The 16,623-nt window shown below is 47.5% G+C and overlaps 1 protein-coding gene across 1 annotated transcript in view; it reads left to right on the top strand.

Moving 5' to 3' along the window:
* LOC118407540 (diacylglycerol kinase zeta-like) overlaps positions 1-16,623 on the top strand; it is a 33,350-nt gene that overhangs the window by 2,078 nt on the left and 14,649 nt on the right. The window contains exons 2-20 of the mRNA XM_035808017.1: positions 5,996-6,110; positions 6,738-6,821; positions 7,699-7,773; positions 8,422-8,478; positions 8,747-8,812; positions 10,150-10,182; positions 10,349-10,387; positions 10,631-10,747; positions 11,009-11,071; positions 11,567-11,662; positions 12,338-12,481; positions 12,600-12,713; positions 13,249-13,386; positions 13,736-13,777; positions 14,639-14,717; positions 14,864-14,919; positions 15,066-15,128; positions 15,274-15,347; positions 16,118-16,268. Coding sequence (XP_035663910.1) covers positions 5,996-6,110; positions 6,738-6,821; positions 7,699-7,773; positions 8,422-8,478; positions 8,747-8,812; positions 10,150-10,182; positions 10,349-10,387; positions 10,631-10,747; positions 11,009-11,071; positions 11,567-11,662; positions 12,338-12,481; positions 12,600-12,713; positions 13,249-13,386; positions 13,736-13,777; positions 14,639-14,717; positions 14,864-14,919; positions 15,066-15,128; positions 15,274-15,347; positions 16,118-16,268 — 1,606 coding nt within the window. The remainder of the gene's footprint in view (positions 1-5,995; positions 6,111-6,737; positions 6,822-7,698; positions 7,774-8,421; positions 8,479-8,746; positions 8,813-10,149; positions 10,183-10,348; positions 10,388-10,630; positions 10,748-11,008; positions 11,072-11,566; positions 11,663-12,337; positions 12,482-12,599; positions 12,714-13,248; positions 13,387-13,735; positions 13,778-14,638; positions 14,718-14,863; positions 14,920-15,065; positions 15,129-15,273; positions 15,348-16,117; positions 16,269-16,623) is intronic.

The raw sequence follows: 16,623 nt of genomic DNA, 5'->3' as shown, positions 1-16,623 counted from the left end.
GGCAGGTTATGTGGGCAGGAGCAAGTCTGGTGTTTGGTGCAGGAACAAGTCTGGTGTTTGGTGCAGGTTATGTGGGCTGGAACAAGTCTGGTGTTTGGTGCAGGTTATGTGGGCTGGAACAAGTCTGGTGTTTGGTGCAGGTTATGTGGGCAGGAACAAGTCTGGTGTTTGGTGCAGGTTATGTGGGCTGGAGCAAGTCTGGTGTTTGGTGCAGGAACAAGTGTTTGGTGCTGGTTATGTGGGCAGGAACAAGTCTGGTGTTTGGTGCAGGAACAAGTCTGGTGTTTGGTGCAGGTTATGTGGGCTGGAACAAGTCTGGTGTTTGGTGCAGGTTATGTGGGCTGGAACAAGTCTGGTGTTTGGTGCAGGTTATGTGGGCAGGAACAAGTCTGGTGTTTGGTGCAGGTTATGTGGGCTGGAGCAAGTCTGGTGTTTGGTGCAGGTTATGTGGGCTGGAGCAAGTCTGGTGTTTGGTGCAGGAACAAGTGTTTGGTGCTGGTTATGTGGGCAGGAACAAGTCTGGTGTTTGGTGCAGGAACAAGTCTGGTGTTTGGTGCAGGTTATGTGGGCTGGAGCAAGTCTGGTGTTTGGTGCAGGAACAAGTCTGGTGTTTGGTGCAGGAACAAGTCTGGTGTTTGGTGCAGGTTATGTGGGCTGGAGCAAGTCTGGTGTTTGGTGCAGGAACAAGTCTGGTGTTTGGTGCAGGAACAAGTCTGGTGTTTGGTGCAGGTTATGTGGGCTGGAGCAAGTCTGGTGTTTGGTGCAGGTTATGTACATGTGGGCAGGAACAAGTCTGGTGTTTGGTGCAGGTTATGTGGGCAGGAACAAGTCTGGTGTTTGGTGCAGGAACAAGTCTGGTGTTTGGTGCTGATTTAGTCACCACGTGTGTGCTTAAGAAGAGCCACACTTCGAGCACATTAAAGAACCCACCGCACTTATGGAAAAAGGCGGGTGTCCTTCCTAGTGACTGTTCAACTCAAACCTACAGTGCTATGGCCACACCTGGGCCACACCTGGGGCAATTGCTGTCACAAATACCCCACACAAAAAAGGCTACTTTCTTAGTTGAAGGCTTTATCCACCAAGTGCAGTTGTTTGGGTAGAGACAGCTACACTGTATTATTAGTGTATATTTGTGGTACTGACGTTATGATAGCAGACTAAGCAGAAGCAGGATGTGCTGCATAGTGTATTGTTTGTGGGCAGGAGCGCCCCGTAACCAGGTTTCTGACACGCCCGGTAACCAGGTTTCTGACACGCCCGGTAACCAGGTTTCTGACAACCCCGGTAACCAGGTTTCTGACACGCCCGGTAACCAGGTTTCTGACATGCAGTCGATGCGAGTGTAAAGCAGGGTTCGTATATCTGTGACTGGTTTTCCGCTGTGTTGGTTATATGTATAACAGCTGCATCATCAGTACAGAAACAAGATAAAGAAGAAAACAGTTCAGGTACTTGGTTAGTGGGACGTCAGTCTCGGGAAGGGAGCTTGTACCACATGTACATGCCAACAGTGACAAAGTCTGGTAGATTCGAACCCAGGACCTCGGTTCTGGGCCATATTATGCTACTGATGCCACAATAAGTTATAGATGACGGTAGCATTAGCTTTGGGTGAGGTACCACTGGTTTTACAGTGTCTAACAGCAATCCTGTATAGTTTTTAGCAGTTACGATGTTGGCAGCAAGACTGTTTTTAGACACAGTCCTGGCCTGGTTTAGACACAGTCCCGGCCTGCTTTAGACACAGTCCTGGCCTGCTTTAGACACAGTCCTGGCCTGCTTTAGACACAGTCCTGGCCTGCTTTAGACACAGTCCCGGCCTGCTTTAGACGCAGTCCTGGCCTGCTTTAGACACAGTCCTGGCCTGCTTTAGACACAGTCCTGGCCTGCTTTAGACACAGTCCTGGCCTGCTTTAGACACAGTCCCGGCCTGCTTTAGACACAGTCCCTGCCTGCTTTAGACACAGTCCTGGCCTGCTTTTGGCTCCGCTCTGAAGAAAATTAATCGAGCAGCGGAAATAAAGAAATGAAGCCGACACGTGCGCCAGCGCTATATTTAAACATTCTGCCACCAGCCTCAATAAATGTCTGTAGTCATGGCAACAGGAGGGTGATGACATCACTATATTCATGAATGAGTGGTGTAGTACATGTAGTATACCTGTTCTTACCTGTAGGAAACGGTACAGGTGTGTCACCTGTTCTATTTGTGACAGACAGGTTGACAGGTGTGCATGTAGCCCACCTGGCCTCACCTGCAGTAACCAGGTAATGTTACAGGTGTGTTACCTGTACCAGACATGCCGCTCAGGTGGGACAAACTCAGGTGAGAACCTTATATCTCTGCAGGTGTGTGCTAGCATGATCTTACTGCAGGCAGAATCGGGTCGGAATCAGCATTTCTAATCTGTACAGAATTTGAAGTCTGTACAGAGTTTTTCACCCATCCTCTACTCTTCCCCCATCCGAAAGTGGGCCGGTCCTCTACTCCTCCCCCCATCCAAAAGTGGGCCGGTCCTCTACTCCTCCCCCCATCCAAAAGTGGGCCAGTCCTCTACTCCTCCCCCCATCCGAAAGTGGGCCAGTCCTCTACTCCTCCCCCCATCCGAAAGTGGGCCAGTCCTCTACTCCTCCCCCCGTCCGAAAGTGGGCCAGTCCTCACTCCTCCCCCCATCCAAAAGTGGGCCAGTCCTCTACTCCTCCCCCCATCCGAAAGTGGGCCAGTCCTCTACTCCCTCTATCCAAAAGTGGGCCAGTCCTCTACTCCTCCCCCGGTCCGAAAATGGGCCAGTCCTCTACTCCTCTCCCCGTCCGAAAGTGGGCCAGTCCTCTACTCCTCCCCCCCATCCGAAAGTGGGCCAGTCCTCTACTCCTCCCCCCGTCCGAAAGTGGGCCAGTCCTCTACTCCTCCCCCCATCCGAAAGTGGGCCAGTCCTCTACTCCTTCCCCCGTCCGAAAGTGGGCCAGTCCTCACTCCTTCCCCCATCCGAAAGTGGGCCAGTCCTCTACTCCTCCCCCCGTCCAAAAGTGGGCCAGTCCTCTACTCCTCCCCCCATCCGAAAGTGGGCCAGTCCTCTACTCCTCCCCCCGTCCAAAAGTGGAGCAGACCCGTACTCCCTCTATCCAGAAGTGGGCCAGTCTGCTGCTCCATGTAAGGTTTGATGATCTCATAGGTCAGAGGTCAGCTGGTGCTGAGGAGGCTGTGTCGGCATGGCGATGGAGATGGGATGCTCCTGTTAGCCGTCAGGATTGGTGCCCCCCGCTGTCAGTGAACCAGCCCCATCTCTCTGCCTCCCTCCTCCATTCTGCTGTGGGTTGGTCCAGTCCTCCTGTCCTCATCCTCCCAACTCGGATCATCAATCTGGAATGGACTAGACCACTGTATAGACCTCCCCGTTAAAGAGTGGACCGGTCCATGTGATGTTCAGGATTTCCTCGTGATGTCAGGCTTGGAGAGGCCCCAAAGGGGGCTGTAACGTTATCTATGGGCAGGTACAGGTGCTGTATGTGGGGCCCCGATGGGGGCTGTAACGTTATCTATGGGCAGGTACAGGTGCTGTATGTGGGGCCCCGATGGGGGCTGTAACGTTATCTATGGGCAGGTACAGGTGCTGTATGTGGGGCCCTGATGGGGGTATCTATGGGCAGGTACAGGTGCTGTATGTGGGGCCCCGATGGGGGCACTAGCATTATCTATAGGCAGGTACAGGTGCTGTATGTGGGGCCCTGATGGGGGCACTAGCATTATCTATAGGCAGGTACAGGTGCTGTATGTGGGGCCTCGATGGGGGCACTAGCATTATCTATAGGCAGGTACAGGTGCTGTATGTGGGGCCCCGATGGGGGCACTAGCATTATCTATAGGCAGGTACAGGTGCTGTATGTGGGGCCCCGATGGGGGCACTAGCATTATCTATAGGCAGGTACAGGTGCTGTATGTGGGGCCCCGATGGGAAGTGTAACGTTATCTATGGGCAGGTACGGGTGCTGTATGTGGGGCCATGTTGGGGGATGTGCTTTGGGGGCCCTGATGGGGGATGTATGTTTCTGTGGGGCTCTGTTGGGGGATGTGCTTTGGGGGCCCTGATGGGGGGATGTGTATTTCTGTGTAGCTGTGTTGGGGGATGTGCCTTGGGGGCTCTGATGGGGGGATGTGTATTTCTGTGGGGCCCTGATGGGGTATGTGTTTTTCTGTGGGGCTCTGTTGGGGGATGTGTGTTTCTGTTGGGCTCTGATGGGGGATGCGTGTGTGTTGATAGGATTCTATGATAACTTTATTGTGCTGTTATGCAGAGGTCCTGATAAAGGCGTATTTATGTGCTTTTAGCTTGGTTTGAGGCATTGGTACCTTCGTTCCAGGTGAGAAGCATCATGGGACATATATCCAGAAGCTGTAGCAATCCCATCACCCCCTGCTGCTATGAAGTAGTGTTGCCATGGTGATTTGACATTTTGGAAACAGCTGCCATTTTGTGTTACCATGGTAGTCTGACATGAGTTCTGGGGACACGTCGGCCATCTTGTGACCTTGGTGGTGCCCTGGACATGCCCTTGAACATGCACTACTATGCGCGGAAGTTACGCTTGTCCCGGGGAAAGCCGAAGGGTCCCGTCCCTCGGATTGTCGTCACCATGGCAACTGATGAAGACCATGATGATGAAGGCATGGAGGATGCTGGGAGGGAGGAGGCCGACTCCCGTTTCCACGGGATCGCTCGGATGCCGCGAAGTTTCAAGTATGCCGCTGCATGTTGCTGTTGTCTGTTCCTCGTGTGGTTATTGCTACTTTTCATCGACAAGTATATCAAATTTCACATTACAATTACTGTTAACAGTTACTACTAAGATTTAAAAGCTATGGAGTCTGTATGCTACATGGAAGGGTCTGTAACAGCTACGTTACATGGAAGAGTCTATAACTACTAAAGCTATGGTACATAGAAGGGTCTATAACTACTAAAGCTATGCTACATGGAAGGGTCTATAACTACCAAAGCTATGCTACATGGAAGGGTCTATAACTACTAAAGCTATGCTACATGGAAGGGTCTATAACTACTAAAGCTATGCTACATGGAAGGGTCTCTAACAGCTACGTTACATGGAAGGGTCTATAACTACTAAAGCTATGCTACATGGAACCATATAATTTATAAAGCTATTGGGTCTGTAGACTATGTAGAATATAACTGGTGCAATGGCCGTGTGGGTAGAATGTTCGCCTTGCATTTGGTATTAGGTCGTGACTTTGATCCCCGGCCGAGTCAAAGCAAAGACTTTAAAAATGGTACATGCTGCTTTCTCTGCCTAGCACTCAGCATTCGGTAAAGAGTATGGGAGTTGAACACACACACCAGTGCAGAAGACTGTAGCCCCCTGCTGTAAGTAAAGAGTGTGGAAGTTGAACACACACACCAGTGCAGAAGACTTTAGCCCCCTGCTGTAAGTAAAGAGTGTGGAAGTTGAACACACACACCAGTGCAGAAGACTGTAGCCCCCTGCTGTAAGTAAAGAGTGTGGGAGTTGAACGCACACACCACTGCCAGAAGACTAGCCCCCTGCTGTAGAGATGCACAGAACTGTGTGTGGCCCAAGGGCTACTAAAAAGGAGATAGGTGCCACCCTATGTGCCATCTGGCTACTACTAGTAAATCTGTGACGTTGTATGCTACATGGAAGGGTGATCTATGACCTAGACGTCCACAGCTACAACCCTTGTTGGTAACCCAGCATTTAGGGGTCGCGGTTAATTCAGCCAAACATATGGCAGTTGCTTTTAACCCAGCCAAATATTTAGGGGTTACATTAACCCAACTGCTCGCCCTTAATTTAATTGTTATGATAATTGCTGTTGCGATAATTGCTGTTGCGATAATTGCTGTTGCGATAATTGCTGTTGCGATAATTGCTGTTGTCATGATAATCAGTGTAATGATAATTGCTGTTATGATAATCACTGCTGTTATGATAATTGCTTTAATTTATATTTCAGGAAAGCAATATCCAGGTCTTACCTGCGAGGCCAGGACCACACCCACCATGGGCCGAACCAACATCACCTGAAGCACGGGGGGGAACGCCAGCTCAAGACATCAGTCGACTGGACGGTAAGTATAAGTGGAGGGGTGGCCATGTGTGTGTGTCAGTGTGTGCGTGTGTTCTTGTGTGTGTGTGTGTATAGATGTGTGTGTGTAGATGTATGGGTTTGTTTATGTGTGTGTGTAGATGTGTGCATGTAGATGTGTGTGTGTGTAGATGTGTGTGTGTGTCAGTCTGTGTGTGTGTAGATGTGTGTGTGTAGATGCGTGTGTGTAGATGTGTGTGTAGATGTGTGTGTGTACATGTGTGTGTAGATGTGTGTGTAGATGTGTGTGTGTAGATGTGTGTGTAGATGTGTGTGTGTAGATGTGTGTCACTGTGTGTGTAGATGTGTGTCACTGTGTGTGTGTAGATGTGTGTCACTGTGTGTGTGTAGATGTGTGTCACTGTGTGTGTAGATGTGTGTGTGTAGATGTGTGTGTGTAGATGTGTGTGTGTGTAGATGTGTGTGTGTGTAGATGTGTGTGTGTAGATGCGTGTGTAGATGTGTGTGTGTGTAGATGTGTGTGTATAGATGTGTGTCACTGTGTGTGTGTAGATGTGTGTCACTGTGTGTGCGTAGATGTGTGTCACTGTGTGTGTAGATGTGTGTGAGTAGATGTGTGGCTATGACCTTGTTTGTTTGTTGTTGCCAGGACAACGCAGTAAACGGGGAGCACATCTGGACAGACACGAAGGAGTCGGGCGATTTCTGCTACGTGGGGGAACAGGACTGCCTGGTAAACTTCTTCGTAAGTCAGAGGACATGATTTCTCACGTCCATGTCCTCTGTGTACATGAAAATGTCTCTTCCATGGCAATGGATCTGTAACCATGGAGAGGACATGATTTCTCATGTCCATGTCCTCTGTGTACATGAAAATGCCTCTTCCATGGCAATGGATCTGTAACCATGGAGAGGACATGGTTTCTCACGTCCATGTCCTCTGTGTACATGAAATGTCTCTTCCATGGCAATGAATCCAGAACCATGCAGAGGACATGATTTCTCATGTCCATGTCCTCTGTGTACATGAAAATGTCTCTTCCATGGCAATGGATCTGTAACCATAGAGAGGACATGGTTTCTCACGTCCATGTCCTCTGTGTACATGAAAATGCCTCTTTCATGGCAATGGATCCAGAACCATGCAGAGGACATGATTTCTCACGTCCATGTCCTCTGTGTACATGAAAATGCCTCTTGCATGGCAATGGATCTGTAACCATGGAGAGGACATGATTTCTCACGTCCATGTCCTCTGTGTACATGAAAATGCCTTTTCCATGGCAATGGATCTAGAACCATGCAGAGGACATGATTTCTCATGTCCATGTCCTCTGTGTACATGAAAATGCTTCTTCCATGGCAATGGACATGATTCCTCTCATTGATGTCCTTAGTGTACATGAAACGCACCAGGTCCATGGCAATGTGTGTGTCATTATCATCCCTGTAATAATCATTATGTTATTATCATCACCCATGTCATTATCATCCCTGTAATGATAAGCAAATGATTTTATCATCCCTGTTATAATGATAATTACAATGACTTATTGTTATTACCTGTGTATAACATGTAATTATCACGCTGGATTTTCTTCCCCTTGCAGAAATCTGGGCCGAGGAAGAAATGTCTTGGCTGTAAGATCCTGGTCCACGTGGGCTGCATGCACGTCTTAGAGAAGGTGAGTCTTAAGGGCTGCATGCACGTCTTAGAGAAGGTGAGTCTTAAGGGCTGCATGCATGTCTTAGAGAAGGTGAGTCTTACTTAGAGAAGGTTAGAGTTCCTTAGAGAAGGTGAGTCTTAAGGGCTGCATGCATGTCTTAGAGAAGGTGAGTCTTAAGGGCTGCATGTGTCTTAGAGAAGGCGAGTCTTAAGGGCTGCATGCATGTCTTAGAGAAGGTCTTAAGGGCTGCATGCACGTCTTAGAGAAGGTGAGTCTTAAGGGCTGCATGCATGTCTTAGAGATGGTGAGTCTTAAGGGCTGCATGTGTCTTAGAGAAGGCGAGTCTTAAGGGCTGCATGCATGTCTTAGAGAAGGTCTTAAGGGCTGCATGCACGTCTTAGAGAAGGTGAGACTTAAGGGCTGCATGCACGTCTTAGAGAAGGTGAGACTTAAGGGCTGCATGCACGTCTTAGAGAAGGTGAGACTTAAGGGCTGCATGCACGTCTTAGAGAAGGTGAGACTTAAGACTGATCTGAGATGGAGCCACTCCGTCTCCTGCTTCATTCTGTGTTCTGCAGTTTCACATCTTTACACCTGATGCTTCATTGTGACGAAGGCTTGAAGTGTCACTTTTGTTTTACTAACATGAACGCTGTTTCTTTCCAGATCAACTTCAGATGCCGGCCGACCTTCAGGGAGCCGGGGACAAAAGGTTCTCGAGAGGTGGGTCAAGGTCACATGTCCCACTCCGACAGATAGTTAATAACGACATCACCACAAGATGCACGAGCACAGGAATAAGTAGATAGAGTATCAGATAGAGGAATAGTAAATTATGGTTCTGGTGATTTCATTAAAAATCCCAACAAGATTCATCAAAGCTCTAAGAAAATCACATATAACTGTACACTGTGAGTTGGCTTTTGCAAAATGGTGGAGGTGGTTACTACTGGCAACACAAACAAACAAACATCTGTGTCTGTTTCTGCAGACATTTGTGCGACACCACTGGGTGCACAGACGCAGGCAGGAGGGCAAGTGCAAGCAGTGCAGCAAGGTAACACTACAGGTCAAAGGTCAAACCATAACAGTGCAATCAGTGCAGCAAGGTAACACTACAGGTCATAGGTCAAACCATAACAGTGCAAGCAGTGCAGCAAGGTAACACTACAGGTCATAGGTCAAACCATAACAGTGCAAGCAGTGCAGCAAGGTAACACTACAGGCCAAAGGTCAAACCATAACAGTGCAAGCAGTGCAGCAAGGTAACACTACAGGTCATAGGTCAAACCATAACAGTGCAAGCAGTGCGGCAAGGTAACACTACAGGTCATAGGTCAAACCATAACCGTGAAAGCAGTGCAGCAAGGTAACACTACAGGTCATAGGTCAAACCATAACAGTGCAAGCAGTGCAGCAAGGTAACACTACCGGTCATAGGTCAAACCATAACAGTGCAAGCAGTGCAGCAAGGTAACACTACAGGTCATAGGTCAAACCATAACAGTGCAAGCAGTGTGGCAAGGTAACACTACAGGTCATAGGTCAAACCATAACAGTGCAAGCAGTGCAGCAAGGTAACACTACAGGTCATAGGTCAAACCATAACAGTGCAAGCAGTGTGGCAAGGTAACACTACAGGTCATAGGTCAAACCATAACAGTGCAAGCAGTGCAGCAAGGTAACACTACAGGTCATAGGTCAAACCATAACAGTGCAAGCAGTGCAGCAAGGTAACACTACCGGTCATAGGTCAAACCATAACAGTGCAAGCAGTGCAGCAAGGTAACACTATTGGTCATAGGTCAAACCATAACAGTGCAAGCAGTGCAGCAAGGTAACACTACAGGTCATAGGTCAAACCATAACAGTGCAAGCAGTGCAGCAAGGTAACACTACCGGTCATAGGTCAAACCATAACGGTGCAAGCAGTGTGGCAAGGTAACACTACAGGCCATAGGTCAAACTATAACAGTGCAAGCAGTGCAGCAAGGTAACACTACCGGTCATAGGTCAAACCATAACAGTGCAAGCAGTGCAGCAAGGTAACACTGCCGGTCATAGGTCAAACTATAACAGTGCAAGCAGTGCAGCAAGGTAACACTATAGGTCATAGGTTAAACCACATTAGTGTAAAAAGTTCTGCAATGTAAAACTACAGATTAAAGGGTTAACCACATCTAAATGTTTACTTAACAGTGTGACAGTGCAAAACTCTATATTATTGCATTTTCAGATTGTTGGATGGCCAGGCCTTTAATTCTGTTTGCAATAAAGGGGCTTATTCTGTTAACTGTCATAAACCGTCAAATATTATCCACAAAGTCATGTACTGTTCTTCAGCTCCATAAATGCATAGTAAGGAAGTTGACCTTGCTTTGTTCTATTTTTCAGCCGTTCCACCAGAAATTCTCCTTCCATTCCAAGGTAAGACTAGGTGCCACTATTAAAACTACCACTGATGCTGTACTGTATTGGACATGTACATTTATTGTTAGTAACAGTTAGTAGAGAGTAAGTGCAGTACTGTACTGTACTATAATGTGACTGTCAGTAGTGAATCAGCACTTTACTCATTTTCTGTGTTTGACAGGAGATTGTTGCCATCAGCTGTTCCTGGTGTAAAGCTGCAGTAAGTGCCGACTTTCACTCCTTATATAGCGATAAATACAGACACCAATGCCTTATATGGCAAAAATACCGACTTTCACTCCTTATATGGCAATAACTACTGTAACTATAGGATCACTCTTTGATATATGGGAATAAATACCAACTTTCACTTAATAAGTTGACTTAGAAAAAACTTCCACTTCCTCCTTATATGGCAACTGCCAACTTCTAAGCGTCATGTTTCATGTTGATATTTCTGCAGTACCACAACAAAGTATCATGTTTCATGATGCAACACATCGAGGAGCAATGCACCCTGGGAGCCCACGCAGGGGTCATCGTGCCGCCATCTTGGATCATGAAGGTTCCAAAGAACAGGGTGGGTAGAAGGGTAGCAAGGTCATGGGGGTAGCAAGGTCATGGGGGTCAAGGTCATGGGAAAATATATGGACCCTGCTGCTTTTGTAGCATCCGGTTGATGTTCAGTGATTATCGTGTTGGCCCTTCTATTATTATATATGCCAACTCTGTGCACCATTTTGTAAACTTGAGAAACTTGCAGGACATAAGGTTATATCAATATAAGCTACAAATGATGTTTTCCCCCCTAAGCTGACATCTTCCCATTTCTTACGGACAGATGTCAATCAAGTCCTCGCTGAAGAAGAAGAAGCGGCCGTCCATCAAGAGAAAATCTCTCAAGGTGAGCCACAGCTTCTTAAGACAGCTCCTCAGACTCAAGGTCCTGGAATCTGCTTTCTAAGACTTACTTATATATAACCTCTGCCTTTATGGAAGCTACAGTACAGCCAAAGATGGCACCAAAGTCCCAATGAACCACTTCAGTACTTAGGGCTAAGCTACATTTGTATGTTTTCTCATGAAGCATGATGACAATGATGTACCAGTCCTAATTATCCAGTAATTGTAAGAAAACCAGTTCTTACAAGGAATCCAGTGCATTATGATGAGGAAACCAGCCCTAATAGTAATATGGCATGTTCCCCTGTCCTTATATGGCATGTTCCCCTGTCCTTATATGGCATGTTCCCCTGACCTTATATGGCATGTTCCCCTGTCCTTATATGGCATGTTCCCCTGTCCTTATATGGCATGTTCCCCTGTCCTTATATGGCATGTTCCCCTGTCCTTATATGGCATGTTCCCCTGTCCTTATATGGCATGTTCCCCTGTCCAGGAGAGCAAGTCGAAGGCCTTCATGATCAAGCCGGTCGCCTCACCCTTCATCAAACCGCTGCTGGTGTTCGTCAACCCCAAGAGTGGGGGCAACCAGGTGGGTTCTACTGTCACCAGGGGGGTTCTATAGAACTGTACTACAACCAGGGGGCTTCTGTAGAACTGTGCTGTCACCATGCAGGGGGTTCTATAGAACTGTACTGTTACCAGGGGGTTCTAAAGAACTGTACTAGCACCAGGTGGGTTCTATAGAACTGTACTAGCAATAGGCTAGGGGGTTCTATAGAACTGTACAGTCACCAGGGGGTTCTATAGAACTGTACTGTCACCAGGGGGTTCTATAGAACTGTACTGTCACCAGGGGGTTCTATAGAACTGTACTGTCACCAGGGGGTTCTATAGAACTGTACTGTCACCAGGGGGGTTCTATAGAACTGTACTAGCACCAGGGGGTTCTATAGAACTGTACTATAGAATACTGAACTGTACATTAGCACATCAAACTATAAAAACCTATAACATGAAGCCCTATACAACATTGGGCATGTATATAATTAATGATTGTGGGCAAGGATGAAATTGCTGCTGGTATTTGTTAACCCCAACACTGTGGGCAACCAAGCAAGAACCCAGATGTTTGTGTTGGGAGGAGGTGTCTTATATATACAACACTGACAGGTAGAAGAATGGAACTTAACAATGGAGGGACAGGAGTTACTGGTTGTTGATCTTGCAGTTGAATGGTTGTTTGTTTGTTTGTTTGTTTGTTTAGGGAGCGAAGATCATGCAGAAGTTCATCTGGTACCTGAACCCCCGCCAGGTGTTCGACCTCTCCCAGGGCGGGCCCCGGGAGGCGCTGGAAATGTACCGCAAGGTCGCGAACTTGAGAATCCTGGCCTGTGGGGGGGACGGAACGGTGAGACACCATATATGGTGTGAAAAGAATTTTCACCTTTAGCCTGACCTCTGACCTTACTGAGTTCGTTTACCCTTTGAGTGAGGTTTGACCTTCTGCCTGATATGTGACCTTGCAGGCTGGCTGGATCCTCTCGACCCTGGACTCCCTGGGCATGAACCCCCCTCCCCCCGTCGCTGTGCTTCCGCTCGGCACCGGCAACGACCTGGCCAGGACGCTCAACTGGGGAGGGGTGAGTATCAAATTACCTCTCAACTGGGGAGGGGTCAAATTTCATAGCTCTCAGCTGGGAAGGGGTATCAAATTACCTAACTCTCAATTGGGAGGGGTCAAATTTCATAACTCTCAACTAGGGAGTGGTGAGTACCAAATTACCTAACTCTCAACTGGGGAGGGTTCAAATTTCATAACTCTCAACTCGGGAGTGGTGATAATCAAATTACCTATCTCTCAACTGAGAAGGGGTCAAATTTTATAATTCTCAACTGGGGAGTGGTATCAAATTACCTAACTCTCAAATGAGAGGGGTGAGTATCAAATTACCTCTCAACTGGGGAGGGGTGAGTGTCATATTACCTCTCAAAACCGGAGGGGTGAGTATCAAACTTCATAACTATTAACCAGGGAGGGGTGAGTATCAAATTTCATAACTCTCGACTGGGGGGTTAGTATCAAATTTGCACCCTGATACAAGCAATAGCTAAAATACTTTGTCAAACCCCCAAGGGAACCCACCACTGAGGTGTTTGTTTGTTTGTTGTTGCCAGGGTTACACAGACGAGCCCATCTCTAAGATCCTGTCCCATGTAGAAGACGGCCCGGTGGTGCAGCTGGACAGGTGGAACCTGCAGGTGTCGCCCAACCGACAGGTGGCTGCTGACGAGGGGGACGAGGGCGGCGACAAGGTGAGCAGATGGTCGTCATGGTTACTGATAGAGCAACTTGGTTGTCATGGTTACCGAGAGCAACTTGATTGTCATCGTTACTTAGCCTGGTCGTCAGGGTCACTGATAGAGCAGCTGGTCGTCATGGTTGCTGATGGAGCAGCTTGGTCGTTATGGTTACCAATAGAATAGAACATTTGTCTCACAAGGCAAGCAGCCCAGTTGTCATGGTTGCTGATAGAACAGCCTGATTACCTGGTGGTTACTTGTAGAATAGCATTAGTCTTTCACCAGTAAGTTCAGAATACTGCAGAAGTTACACCTTGTGTGCTCCCTCCCTCTGACATAAGCTGTGTTGTGGCATCCTCAGGACACAGAGCTGGGTGCTCCAGAGGGGGAAGTGAAGGAGAAGGTAACAGCCTGCACAGACATGCATGCTGAGTTCTGCACTTAGTGTCGTGCATTGTGGGTCTTGTACCAAAGCATGCTGGATGTTGTACCAGTGCATGCTGGTTGCTGTACCAGTGCATGCTGGTTGCTGTACCAGTGCATGCTGGTTGCTGTACCAGTGCATGCTGGATGTTGTACCAGTGCATGCTGGTTGCTGTACCAGTGCATGCTGGATGCTGTACCAGTGCATGCTGGTTGCTGTACCAGTGCATGCTGGTTGCTGTACCAGTGCATGCTGGTTGCTGTACCAGTGCATGCTGGATGTTGTACCAGTGCATGCTGGTTGCTGTACCAGTGCATGCTGGATGTTGTACCAGTGCATGCTGGTTGCTGTACCAGTGCATGCTGGTTGCTGTACCAGTGCATGCTGGTTGCTGTACCAGTGCATGCTGGATGTTGTACTAGTGCATACCTGGTCCTGTAAAAAGTGCCACATATATTTGAGATATTATATGCTCTCATAATTGTACAAATTGGCAGCTTCAAGTTACCTCAAAACCTGTAAGCTGCATGACCTTGGTGGACTCTATCACTAGTAAGGTCATTACAGCATGGCCGTTCTGTCAGCTGATTGTTTACTCCATCAGGTGGTCCTAGCCTTGAGTTTTATCTGACCTTGGTATGTTGTATGAACTGACCTTCAGGTCAAGTCCAGCACCCTGATACTAAATAAGACAGAACGTCCTCTCTCATTACCTTCTGTCCAACTATAAAGCTAAAGGAGCATTTTAAGACGGCTAAAGGAAAGTTTTAAGATGGCTAAAGGAGAAATTTAGTGCAATATCTTCTCTCAGCTGACCTTGACCTTGTTTTGACCTTGCAGCTGCCGCTGGATGTGATGAACAACTACTTCAGCATGGGGGCGGACGCGCACGTGGCGCTCGAGTTCCATGAGTCACGAGGTCAGGGGTCATTTGTTGGTTAGGATGAAACGCTACAATGTGTACAGTAGTAGCAGACAAGTCATGCCTAACACTAAAGAAATATCAACAGACAAGATATGTTTGTACTTATTGTCCCTGTAACCTTTGACCTTTGCCCTCTGCAGAAGCAAACCCTGAGAAGTTCAACAGCCGGTTCCGCAACAAGATGTTCTACGCTGGGGTGAGTTTTCCGAACAAGCCAGTTCTCTGCAAGACTTGGTGTCATTGTGTAATTCACAACTCAGATGAGCTATCGTACCAGAGGATGTCATCCATAGAATTAAGTCAGTGTGGCCTAATCAGTTGGTGTCTTGTCTTGACCTTCAGGCTGGAGGTCGTGAACTGATGAAGGGCAGTTCTAAGGACCTGGCAAAATATGTCCAGGTGGTGGTGAGTAGGCTAGTTCCTTATTTTGTTCCTTCCCTCCTTCCTTCCTGCTGAGTCACATGTTCATACTGAAGAATAAACTTTTACTCATTTAAGTTAATGTTACAGATTTAGAAGAATTTGACCTCCATTTTTCTTTTCTCCACAGTGTGACGACATTGACATGACAGCAAAGGTTCAGGAGCTGAAACTGCACTGTCTGCTGTTCCTCAACATCCCCAGGTAGGAACAAACTAACAAACTAACAAACCTCAACATCCCCAGGTAGGAACAAACTAACAAACTAACAAACCTGCACTGCCTGCTGTTCCTCAACATCCCCAGGTAAGAACAAACTAACAAACTAACAAACCTGCACGGCCTGCTGTTCCTCAACATCCCCAGGTAGGAACAAACTAACAAGCCTCAACATCCCCAGGTAAGAACAAACTAACAAACTAACAAACCTGCACGGCCTGATGTTCCTCAACATCCCCATGTAAGAACAAACTAACAAACTAACAAACCTCAACATCCCCAGGTAAGAACATTAACTAACAAACTAACAAACCTCAACATCCCCAGGTAAGAACAAACTAACAAACTAACAAACCTGCACTGTCTGCTGTTCCTCAACATCCCCAGGTAAGAACAAACTAACAAACTAACAAACCTCAACATCCCCGGGTAGGAACAAACTAACAAACTAACAAACCTCAACATCCCCGGGTAAGAACAAACTAACAAACCTGCACTGTCTGATGATGATGATGATGTTGATGATGATGATGTTTTATAGGTACTGCTCTGGAACAGTGCCCTGGAGTAACCCCAGCTGCAGCTGATGATGGTTGATGATGATTATGATGATGTTTTGCAGGTACTGCTCCGGCACTGTGCCCTGGGGTAACCCCAGCAGCAGCTGATGATGTTGTTGTTGATGATGATGTTTGTTGATGATGATGGTGATGTTTGTTAATGATGATGATGATGATGATGATGATGTTTTGCAGGTACTGCTCCGGCACGGTGCCCTGGGGTAACCCCAGCAGCAGCCAGCACCCGGAGCTGGAACCACAGAGACACGACGACGGATATCTGGAGGTGCTGGGCTTCACCCCGGCAACCATGGTACGTTCTGATTGGTCACTTAGACAGGCATGGTTCTGATTGGTGAGTTCCACAGGCATGGTTCTGATTGGTCGGTTCTTCATCTTTTCTACTGCTCAGCGCCCTTGACGGGGATTAATAGCAGTGTGCATGTTTGTTAGTTACATGTGATAGTGCCTTAAAACATAGGGAAAATAAAGGCAGAAACACAAAGGAACATAAACCACTGATTTGTGGAGCAGGGGACAAGACGAGTGAATGCGGTGTTCCACAAGCATGGTTCTTATTGGTGTATGCATCAGATTTCTGATTGGTCAGTGAGATATATTGTGATTGTTTTCTAAAATGTTTTATGTCATCCTTACCCCAGAATGATGATAATGATGACCATCCTGCACTAACCTACCCT

This window comes from Branchiostoma floridae, unplaced genomic scaffold (assembly GCF_000003815.2).
Source record: "Branchiostoma floridae strain S238N-H82 unplaced genomic scaffold, Bfl_VNyyK Sc7u5tJ_1421, whole genome shotgun sequence".
NCBI classification, from domain to species: Eukaryota; Metazoa; Chordata; class Leptocardii; order Amphioxiformes; family Branchiostomatidae; genus Branchiostoma; species Branchiostoma floridae.
Note: the sequence above shows the minus strand (reverse complement) of the source record. Positions and strands in the feature narration are given on the sequence as shown.